General features: G+C 50.3%; 1 protein-coding gene across 1 annotated transcript in view; it reads left to right on the top strand.

Moving 5' to 3' along the window:
- Positions 1-1,615: 1,615 nt before the first annotated feature.
- Positions 1,616-11,818, top strand: part of GPC4 (glypican 4) — a 109,659-nt gene continuing 99,456 nt past the window's right edge. The window contains exon 1 of the mRNA XM_030306025.2: positions 1,616-1,775. Within this exon, the coding sequence (XP_030161885.1) occupies positions 1,616-1,775 (160 nt within the window). The remainder of the gene's footprint in view (positions 1,776-11,818) is intronic.

The following is an 11,818-nucleotide window of genomic DNA, read 5'->3' as shown; positions in this document are numbered from 1 at the left end:
GAGCCCTGGGAGCTTCAAAAACACTCATTAATGGAATCTGACAAAGCTGGGAAGGTGGGAGACTCACCCATTTCCAGTTTTCTGGTGGCTAAGTGGAGACTGGGTCCCAGAGAGGTGTGAGTCTGTCTCAAGAGGCTTGAGGGCAGAGGGGAATTGGGGGTCTCGGGCTACCTTTATTCCACGTGACCTGGGACCGTAGCCCAGGGTTTTGAACTCACAACCTGGCTGCATGCTATTAGCAAGTCGCTTCCCTTCTCTGGGCCTCAGTTTCCCTACTTGCACAAGGAGGGTTTGGGCCGGGTTTCCAAAGTCTCCGAGGTCATCCCTGACTGTCCCATCGTCTCACGCTGGCGGATTGAGGGGGGGTGGTTTCTCCCACTTCAGGGGGTAACAGAACCAGGCGCGTCTGGGGGAAGGCGGGGGAGGAGAATGCCTGCTGGGTTCGGCTCCCGGAGCACCGTTGAATGGGAAGCAGGTCTGAGAGGGCCAGGTGAGGGTCTAGGGCCAGCTCTGAGTCCGAAGTCCCCTGGTGCCTTCAGCGAAACAATTCGAGTGATGCCGGCGCCTTCCCCTCCAGGCCCAGGAGCAGGGCGGTTAGGGGCGTCCTCGGGGCTACGGGGCGGCTGGCGGGGGCGGGGGCAGGTATCGAGGTGGGAGGGCTCCGCCCGACTTTGGCCCACGGTCAGCGAGTCAGGTGGCCGAGCGCAGAAGGCCTGTGCGTCGGACGGGGGCTTCGTGAAGAGTGCCCAGGGGCGCGGTCCCCTAGGACTCGGGTCCTGTACCCCCCAGAAGTTAGCCCTCCCTCTTTGGGTGGGGGGCGGCCGGCATCTCCCCGCCTCCCCGGAGGAGGGGGAGGAGAGGAGGAGGGCAGGAGGGAGGAGCCCCGCGGGGCGTGTCGCGCGAGGGAGCGCCGCACGCCCGGTGCGGCCCCCTAGGAAGTGGATTTGGCCGCTCCGGATCCCAGCCCGCTTCCAGGTTTTCTCCCGTCCCGGCCCTGCGTGCTCCCGCCCGTCTCCGGCCCCCCCCCCCCCGCCCCGCAGCCCGCCCCCTCCCCCTGAGTGCCGCCCGCTGGGCCAAGTTTGCCGAGCGTCGCCGCGCACGCCGGCCAGTCAATCAGCGGCGGAGCTGAGGAGGGCACAGCCGCGCGGCCGAGGGCAGAGTGAGCCGAGCCGAGCCGAGCCGGGAGAGCGGACCGGCGCCGGGCAGCCCGAGCAGCGCGCAGCGAGCGCCCGCCGCCGCCCACGCCCTCCGCGGCCCCCGCGGCGCCTGCCACCTTCTCCTCCTTCCCCGCGCCCCTGTCCCGCCGCCGGCCAGCGCAACCCCGTCCGCCGTCCCGCGGAGCCCGGAGCCCACCGGCCCGCGCCTCCTCTCCCAAGCGCCGCGCCTCCTCTCCTCCACGCCCTCCGCCTCCTCCTCCTCCCCCGGCCGGGCGCCTGGCACCGGGGACCGTTGCCTGACGCGCGAGGCCCAGCTCCACTTTTCGCCCCGCGTCTCCTCCTCCCGCCGCTCTCCTCCAACTCCCTCGCCCTCTCGCTCCACTCGCGAGCCCCCGGCCCCGCGCCCGCCACTCTCCCCCGGTCCCAGAGGTGGGAGCGCGTCGGCCCCGGCCCGCGCCATGGCCCGGTTCGGCTTGCCCGCGCTTCTCTGCACCCTGGCCGTGCTCTGCGCCGCGCTGCTGGCTGCCGAGCCCAAGCCGAAAAGTTGCTCGGAAGTGCGACGGCTCTACGTGTCCAAAGGCTTCAACAAGAACGATGCCCCCACGCACGAGATCAACGGTAGGTGGGAGCCCCCGGGAGGCGAGCGCGGCGGCAGGCACCCAGGGGAAGGGGCCGCGGAGTGCCCCCCGCCCCCGCGCGGCCGCAGGTAGCCCGGGGCGAGCAACGGGCAGGCGGGAGAGGGCGTGAGAGCGAGTCGCCGCGCAGCGCGGCCCCCCCGGGACTGCGAGTGGAGGGGCGCCGCGGACCGGCCGGTGCCACCCCGCGTCTCTTCCCGCCCCGCCGCGTCTTCCCGGTCCCAGGGAGCCCCGAGGACTCTGGCCCGCAGAGTGCGTGTCACCGGCTCCCTCGCCTTTTCCGGGTTGAACTCCTTGCTGGGCTCCCCGCTTTGTTGTGTGGGTGACGAGAGGCGGGGCGTGGGGTGAGGGTCGCTAGTGGGGTGCGTGGGGGCAACCTAGAGCTTGCCAGATTCCGGGGGACGCCAAACGTGGAACTTGACTGGAGGTTTCATTGATGTTCTTTAAAAACCCTCTCCCCGCCTCTCTTCCACGGCTGACGCGGATTAGGAGTTTTAGTAGGTCCAGCGGCTTTAGAAGTCGCCTTTAAAAAGCAAACGACTTTCCAACCCACCAAACCCTGACTTTTGGAAACTCTCCTGCTTTCCGGAAGGTATTGGACGGGAAGGGTACTTCCCCCACCCCCTTTCTTTTTTCTCACCTCATTTTCAGGGTTAATTGCACATTCAATTACAAACCTTTGAAAGGACTGACTACGGGAAACCTGAATCTCAGTTTGGAGATGGTTATGCAAATGGAGAAGCCTTAGCCTGTGAAAGAGTTCACCGGATTTCGGCGCTGGGGGGTGCGTGGGGTGTTGGTGGAAGCCCTTCTCGGGGCGCCGGGGAGGCAGCTTTTCGGCGGGTGCCCTTCGCCCCTCCTCGCGAGGCTGGCGGCGGGCGGCCGGCCGGTGCCCTCCGGGTCGCAGTCTCATTCGCGGAGGGCAACTGTTGCGCGCAGCCCCGCGGGCCGCGCCGGGGCCAGCCGCGGCGCAGGTAGCCGGTTCGCCCTGAGGCTTCAGAAAGAACCACGAATCTAGCTGGCTGCTGGCCAGCGTCACCTAACGGGGAAGGGAGCGATTCGAGCCCCCCCGGGGCCAAGCCTCCATTCCGAACCTTTCATGGAAGTGAGCGGAGCGCGCCTTTGCCTCGCGGTGCTGGTCACCCGGGTGGGGCGGGCAGGGGGCCGGCAGCCAGCAAAGGAAATACTGTAATTTCAACCAGGCGCTTCTAGAGGCTTAGGAAGACGTGGGGGTCATTTTTTGGAAGGGCTATTAATAACCTTGGAGATTAAGTGCAGTCATCAATTACATATAAATTACAAAGGTAATTGAGGGAAGTCGCCGGGCACTTTCCGAGTGTATTCGGCATCTGTCTAGAAATAGAACTCAAGAAATTGTTGGAGCAGCCTAGGAGCTCACTGCACCTTGGCAGTTACCAAATAATTCGCACGCCACTGATTAGAGACTGTTTGCCCTTGAGCTGCCTGTCTTTTTGGGAACTCAAGTATGTCCTCAGAGCGGCACGATTTTATTGGTTGTAGAGCCCTGAAAAGCCCTCTTTCTTTCCCCTCTCCCTCCCGCGCCGCCAGAAAAAGTGAAGTGAACCAGCAGCCACTGAAGCTTGGGGGCTCCACAGGTCAGACCTGGGGTCTTTGTGCCCTGCTCGGTTTGGGCCTGGGCCCAGCAGAGATGATTGGCGTGAAGGTTACAGTTGTCATTCCCACATTTTGAAGGGATAGATGTGGCGATGCACTTAATGGGAATGTGACAAGTTTTCATCTTCTGCTCCTGCAAACAATATGTGCCTTTGAGACGGACCGGAGGCATTCAGGGAGTGGGTTGTGAAATTGCCCTCCCCACTTTCTCCCACTTGGCTCGGTGTAGGCGCCTAATGGCAGGACATCTTCCCCAGCCAGCATCTCAGGAAGACGGAAGTTTGAAGGGTCCTCAAGGACTGTGCTAGGTGTTCCCTTTGATTGTCCTGGTCCAGGGCAAACACCTGAGCGATATTTTTGCATAAATGTCTATCTGGACACCCCCCCCCCCAAACATAGGAGAGTTATTAGCGACCAGCAGCAGGAAATGGAAGCTAATGTGCTCACACCCAAAACATTTTATTCTTTTTGTCTTGTCCTTCATCTCCCTCCCAGGGCTGCTGCTTTTATTTCCCCTTTTGAATGACCTACTGGACTGCATTCTCCTGAGGAACAAAGGAAGTGCCTTTTTAGCTGGAATCCTTGGAAGACCACCAAGGACTTTAGCTCATGCAGTGCAATTTCGCACCACTTTCAACAATAACAAAAATGCATGACTGAATGGCTCAAAAATGTGGAGTGTTAGAGGCATTCATTTGAGCCTAGGACACTGTCACAACACAGACAGACCCAAGTAAATACCTTTAGACGGCCAGTATAGAAACAGGGGGTAATCTTTACCATCCCCCTGGCCTGTCCAGATGCATACATTAGCCTTGTCTTCCCCTGGGCTACACTCGGATAGTTTTGGTCATTTTGGGGAGCATAGTCAATATAGTGACTTGTATTCAGATTCAGCCCATGTCTGAATGAATGGCCCGGCACTTTCTCTGGCCAGAGGTGTGTGTGTGTGGGGGGGGAGGGGTAGGGGTGGAGATGATCTATTTTTTTTAGGTGCAAAAAGCCCAGGATTGTTTTCCAGGCAAAGGGTCACAATGTCTGGGTGCCTAGCTCCAGGCTTAGCCCAAGTTTAAGGTTTTATTCCTGATGGCCTTGTACTTGCTTTCTAGAGGTTTGAACAAGCTTTAGAATACTGTGTTCTTAAGGAGTCTCAGTCTTTTTAGATCATAATTAAGATAATTTGCTGTGCTCTCAAGGGTATCAGGGAGTACATCATGCTGACAGGGCTTCCTCCTGCATTGTCTATCCTCTTGACCCCCGTTCTTATCAAATAATGGGTAGATCAAAAGGGATCTTTAACAGAAAGGATAGGTTTTTGTTCAGCTTTCAATGGGCATATCTTTTTGGAGCACCCTACTATGTGCGGTATTCTGTGCTCGGTCATCGAGGCAGCGAGAAGGGTCAGAGGGTCCTCTGTCACCAGGACCTTTCCAGGTAGCAGGGAGATAAGCCGCGCACACACGTAATCGGAATGCAGTGTGGTGTGAGAGAAGTGCCATCTCAGTGGTGCAGATGAGCAAGGGGTGCCCCCAGAGTTCCAAGGGAGAAGGGATTTGGGACCAGATTATTAACTAGGTAATGCTAGTTTGCTAGTAAAAAATGATAATAGGAAGTTTAACAATCTGTTTTCATTGTGCCTCCCCTCCAAGAGACAGGGTTACAGAGATGCAACGATCGGCATTTGATTTTATTTTTTTATTTCTTTAAAGTTTTTATTTTCAGGAATTTCTGCACCTGACATGGGATTTGAACTCATGACCATGAGATCAAGAGTCACACGTCCACCCACTGAGCCAGCCAGGTGCCTCAACATTTGGCACTTTATTCCCTAATCTAATTTTTGCTGAAATTGCCTTTAAGAGTGAGGTAGTTGGTTAGAGATCTTTATTTTTACTCTTCGTTTATTTTTGAGAGAGAGAGAGAGCACGAGTGGGGTTGGGGCAGAGAGAGGATTGGAAACGGGCTCCACAGTGTCAGCACAGAGCCCTATGCAGGGCTCGAACTCACAAGCCGTGGTATCACGACCTGAGCTGAAGTCAGATGTTTGACTGAGCCTGAGCCACCCAGGTGCTCCTAGAGATATTCTTAAGCTTGCCATAGGTCTCTTTCATAGGGACATTGAAGGATAAAGAAGTGTGTCATAGTTGTGATTTTGGAGTTTTTGTTTCCAGTTCCCATTTATGTTTATGAGCAATGCCCTTGCAGGCACATACACACGCATATGCACATGTATGCCTCAAAGGGTTCTGGGAACGACATAAGCTAGGTTAGGATTACATGGCAAAAGCTGTACGTGTGCATTGGAGAGGTAGGCATACTTTTTTAAAAAATTTTTATTTTAGAGCATGCATGAGTGGGGGAGAGAGACAGAGAGAGAGAGAGAGAGAGAGAGAGAGAGAGAATTCCAAGCAGCCTCCATGCTCAGCGCAAGGGCTCGACCTCACGATCCTGGGATCATGACTTGAGTCAGATGCTCAACCAGCTGAGCCACCCAGGCACCCTGGTTGGTAGGCATATTTTCTGATACTGAGGTGATTATCGTATGTAAGACAGCATATGTCCTCAAGATTTACATTTCCTCTTTCCCACTTAAGTAGGTGGGTTGGATTTTGCAGAGAACTTGTGATCTTCTATTCTGTTGGAATCCTCAGTTTGGCTCCCTGCGTTTCCCTTAAGAAAGAGGTTCTAATTGAGCCACAGGGCCTGTCAGTATAGAGATTGTCCCAGGTAGTATAGGAACTATTTCCTGGACGTGCTCAAAAAAACAAAACAATAAAAGTTCTGGCTTATGCAGCTCAATCTCTAGTTAGAACATACAAATATAAGATGTTTGATTCAGTATAATTACTATTTTCCTTTTTGATTGGACTCACACTGGGTTCCATGCAATTTCAGGATTAGCTGGAGACTAGACTGAGGAATGAAGAGGAAGTTTCTTGTTGTCTCTACCAGGGAAACAACATCAGTGTTAAATCTGAATCAGTTGGAAGGGAATCTGGCTCCCCAGTAACACTGACTGTTTTAGTACTGGGGTGGTTCCCACATGTGTTCACAAAAAATGCATTTTGGCCTCATGAAAAGAGCTTGAAGCTATTGACTGCTTTCTCTGGACCTGGTCCCCAGCTAAGGGCTTTACATAGTATCTCATTTGAAATCCACAACAACCATATGAAGGCAGAAGTATTATTATCTTCATCATCCTCCCCGTTTTATAAGACAAGAAAACAGATTCAAAGCGGTCTGGAAGTAGATCCACAGTCTCACAGCTAGTGAATGGTAGAGGTGGAATCTGAACCCAGGTCTTCCCTGGCCCAAAATAACAGTCTGTGCTGTGTGGGACAGATCGAAAGACAAAGTACCTTCCCGGCTCCCATGGAGGGCTGGTTTCAGAAATGGAACCTATAAGACGACCATCAACTAGCAAAAGACCATCACAGCACTGTTTTGATGCTATAGTAGGTAGAGGATCCAGTCATGTCCCTTGTGGGCCAAGTGTTCATACCCGGACACAGACAACCTAGTGTTAACAGCTGAAGGAATATAAATTGTATTCCTTGGGCCATGGGGAGCTGGTGATGGTTACTGAGTTGGGGAATGTTATCAGTCGACGGTTTTAGGAAGCCACCTAGTGCCCCTGGGAGTTAAGGGTCGGTGAGGCAAGGGAAATAACAGCAGTGAGAGCTGTCAGGAGGCTGTTTTAAGTATGCAGTTCTCTTTTAAATTTTATTTTCAGGGCACCTGGGTGGCCCGGTTAAGCGTTCAACTTCGGCTCAGGTCATGATCTTGCAGTTCATGAGTTTGAGCCCCGCGTCGGGCTCTCTGCTGTCGGCGCATAGCTGCTTGGGATTCTCTCTCCCTCTTGGGAGCACACTTTCAAAAATAAAAACACTAAAAAAAAAAAAAAGACAAAAACAAAAACAAAAATTCATTCCAGTATAGCTCACGTACGTGAGTGTTAGTACGTAGAGTGTTACGTGAGTTTCAGGTGCATGAGACAGTGACTCCACATACATGCAGTTCTTTGAACCAGTCTGCCTTCCTCTTGTCTGTTACCTTCTCATTCCATGCTGAACATCACCAGCTTCGTTTCCTTGCTGCAGTGCTTTGAATGGAGTCATTCCTCCACTTTGAGCTTCCGTGGCATCAAGTATCACAAATGATACTTTCATTAAGTCATTTATGAACTCCCCAGGGGTGCATGCCGTCTTCCTCCTAATTCTTTGCTTGAGTCAGATCGATGGTCTTTGCACATAACTGTCTCATGGGGTTTATACTGCTTTGATGATAGATTGTCATCCCATGGTCTCTTACTCTCCTCGGAATCTTTTGGAGCTAAACATTCTGGAGTAAAAAATAAATTTAGAGTAAATCTCCATATGTTGGTATAACATATAATAAATGTTTTTATTATTTTTTTTTTGGGGGGGGAGTACCTAACCACTTTATTAATTAACTGAGTGGCATAGGATTTTCCAGAAAGATTCAAAATTATTTTTCTTTTCGCTCTGAGATCTTCTTTAAGGGATAAATAATGGAGGCTTTCGTGTTGGGCAATTTGGAGTAAATTTAGATGAGTAATTTAGCACATCAGATTCAGTATGTAAAGCTGTTCAGGGCACATTGGTTACCTTTTACAAAGTAAAATCTGAAGTTTATTGTCTTTACCAAGCAGAAGAACACAGGCTTCTTAAAGATATTAGGATATTTATATAAGCAGACCCGCTAAAACACGCACAGGTAAGAATTAGCATTTTCAATTCCACTTGGCCAAGCATCTGTTGCTTACTACAGAGAACATGAAAGTGCAGAAAATTCATGAAGCAATTCCATCCTGGAGGTAATTTGAAATGTTATATTTAAGTTCTGATGCATTTAATTCAGCAATCTGGTGGGAGAGAAAAATCAAAGAGATCCATCAGCCAGGTATTCAACTTTTGAAAAAGAAACTCTAACAAATGTTAGAAATTAGGAAAAAAATTGAATGGAAGAGTTACCCCCCCCCCCAAAAAAAAAGTCAATAACCTCCAGGAAGCCTGGAAACTATGTAAAAACATCTTATTGGAAGCCCAGATAAATGTGTGCCAGACATCAAAAAGACCAGCTGCTTGGGGGAAGAAAAAAAGAACCCGGCATGACTAACTGGCAGAGTAAAAGAGGCTGCTTCAGGGGAAAAGGAATCTTTCACAAAATGGAAAGAGCTTAGGCCAGGAGAAGAGGGAAGGCCGCGAGGTGCGGCAGGGCAGGTACAAACTAGAAAGGGAGTGAGCTCAGAGAATCGGAGGTGCACCTTGCAAAGCATTCCAAACACAAGGCCCGCGTGAGGATAATGGGGAGAAGGCTGGGCCAAGTGAGTCCAGCCTATCAGAGCAAAAGCAGTCTGGCTTCTTTAAGGGGAAACCATGCCTGATTAACCTCCCAGAGTTCATCACAAGTTAAAATGAAGCAAGTGGATGGAGGAAAACAGACGCACATAGTTTGGGTTTTTAAGAATTATGCAATGGGATTCCAAGGCAAAGAATATTCAGAAAATGCATTTGCTGTGGGATAGGTGGGGGGATGTTGGTTTACTGAGGAGGGAAAAGGGGACCGACCCCACTGTCCTAGATGGAGTAGTTTTTCCACGGGGAGGACGTGGTTTCTTGGAAGGAGCAGTTCCAGCTGAGCTCTGACCGATCAGTTGTCTGGTACCTTGGGTCAGCTTCTTTCTCTTTTGTCTGAAAAACGGGAGTGGGGACGTTAGAATGCCGAATGAAATCAGGAATTGTCAAGCCTGGCCACACATTAGAATCACCTGGAGAGCCTTTAAAACCGACTAATGCCTGGGCACCACCCCAGACCAGTTAAATCACACTTTCGGGCAGTGGGGCTAGGTCATGATAATTTTTTAAAGGCTCCCCAGTGGTCCCGGTGAGCAGCCATGGTTGACAACCACGGCCCTGGATGATCTCCGAGTCCCTTTCATCTCTGAGACGCCATGATTCTAAGTTTTCTAATGCAATTCCTCATGAGGTATTGTCTCAGAAGAGAGCTTTAATTTCGACTCCGTGCATGCTCATGTTAATTTTGGCTAACTCGGATTTAAGAGGAAGGTGTGCTGAACGCGGAAAAAAAAAAACACATTTTTGTTTCATCAAGAGGCAATTGCTGCATCGCCTGTGATGCTTTGCTGAGGGGAGAGAAGTAAGCCTAGGCCATTGAGAGTACTTTGGAGAGAATTAGAAAGGAATCCAGTCTTGCTTGTCATTTATTAAGTGTCCGCGTGCTAGGTGATATTTCTTCCCTTTCTCTTTATTGGTAAAATAAAAAAGATCTCTTTATCCCTTACTTTAATGTCCTCTTTGCCATGTGTTTATTCTCTTCAAGTATCTTATCAAGAAATAGAAGTACAGTAAATCCCTAGGCTTCTGGCCGGCACAGCCATCCAGAACACAGCTGGGAATGTGGAAGTAAGCAGAAAAGCTACATGATGGAAACAGCTGTCATAAAGCCCATGCATTCTACTTGGAGACGAGGCCTTCGGAAATTTATCATCAGCCATCACTGATTGAATGGCTCTTCTATCAAGAGCAAAATGCTAGGTGCTGGGGATTCAAAGAGGTTTCAGACAGGAGTTCAAGCTTTTGAGGTGCTTGGATTCAAATTGGGTAAACAGAAGGCTTGGGTCGTCTGGCTTCCCAGTCCATGGCTGAGTAGAAGTCAAGTAGTGCTGGCCGGTGGGGAGTGGAGAGGTCAGAGGAGGGATGGTTTTAGAGGCGGGCAAAACTTGACATCTGGGAGAAGTGCGAGAGAAACAGGGTGGGGAGGCCAGAAGCTAAGCAGCAGACCCAGAACTTGGCTGATCTTGGCAGATCCGTTTCGTTCCTTGAGCCCCTTTATGATGGGCCGGAAGCTCAGAGGTGGCTCCCTAACCCTTGAGGGCGCTACGATGTTTCAGGGCGGTATTGAGTAAGGGTGTTTGGTATAATTCAAATATATAGAGAGTATACTTTAGAAAGAATAGGACCTATTTGAAATTCAGAATTGCTCTTGAAAGAAAGGAAAGTTAGTTCACTCACACATTCCCCTCTTTATGGCACCTGGTTTCCCAGTGATGAAACGCTAGACTTCAGCTCAGGTCATGATCTCATGGTTCGTGAGTTCGACTCCCGCGTTGGGCTCTGTGCTGACAGCTTGGAACCTGGAGCCTGCTTCGGACTCTGGGCCTCCCTCTACTCTCTCTGCCCCTCCCTCACTCATGTGCACATGCTCCCTTGCTCCCTCAAAAAAAAAAAAAAAAACAAAACAACAAACAAACTTAAAAAAATGAGTTAAAGGCTGTATATTATTAATTCAGTGATTTAGTCACTTCAGAGCTTTTGGTTGGTGATTTTGTCCTTCCACACCTTCTCTAAGCCCTCTAGAACATTCAAGTTCATTTAGTTCCTTACTAATGTTACTGCCTACTATGCTCTGCTTGGGAAACTGACATTCTGACCTGAAGTAACAAGAGGCAAGAGTTGGTTTTTAGTTAGAGGGGACAGATTTAAATATTTGAATATTGATTTCCTTTTTAAACATTTACCAAACTGAGTAAATGTATAATCATAATTAAAGAAGTGCTAGAAGTTAAGGATAGGAGTACACACATTTGATGGTCCTTGTCTTTGACCATGTGCCTCATTTGAACCTTACAAAAAAGAAAGCCCTTCTTTGCCCAGTCATGTCTGATCTGAGACCATGTATCTCCAGTTTCTGTCACATTGCATGGCACATGGCTGGTGTTTGAGCAATGTTTATCGTTCAAAAATAAGTTCAAGCATGATTTTTGAGTTTTGTATTCATTCTAGGAATGGATATTTCTATTTATACCTTTTAAATGAATTCATATGAAGCTATTTATAAAAATTTTTAACATTTATTCATTTCTGAGGCTCTAAGTTGTCAGCACAGAAGGCCCGATGCGGGCTCGAACTCATGGACCGCGGGATCATGACCTGAGCTGAAGTCAGACGCTTAACCGACTGAGCCCCCCAGGAGCCCCTGAAGCTATTTATTTTTTAAAGTTAATTAAAACATTTTTTTCAAATATTTATTTATTTTTGAGAGAGAGAGGGAGAGACAGAGTGTGATCAGGGGAGGGGCAGAGAGAGAGAGGGAGACACAGAATCTGAAGCAGGCTCCAGTCTCTGAGCTGTCAGCACAGAGCCTGGTGCGGGACTCGAACTCATGAGCTATGATATCATGACCTGAGCTGAAGTCAATGCTTAACCAACTGAGCCACTCAGGAGCCCCTTACAGTTTATTTGTTTAGAGAGAGAAAGAGAGAACACACACAAGAGGGCATGTAGCCAAGAGGCAGAGAGAGAATCCCAAGCAGGTTCCACACTGTCAGCGCAGAACCCGATTCAGGGC

This window comes from Lynx canadensis, chromosome X (assembly GCF_007474595.2).
Source record: "Lynx canadensis isolate LIC74 chromosome X, mLynCan4.pri.v2, whole genome shotgun sequence".
NCBI classification, from domain to species: Eukaryota; Metazoa; Chordata; class Mammalia; order Carnivora; family Felidae; genus Lynx; species Lynx canadensis.
Note: the sequence above shows the minus strand (reverse complement) of the source record. Positions and strands in the feature narration are given on the sequence as shown.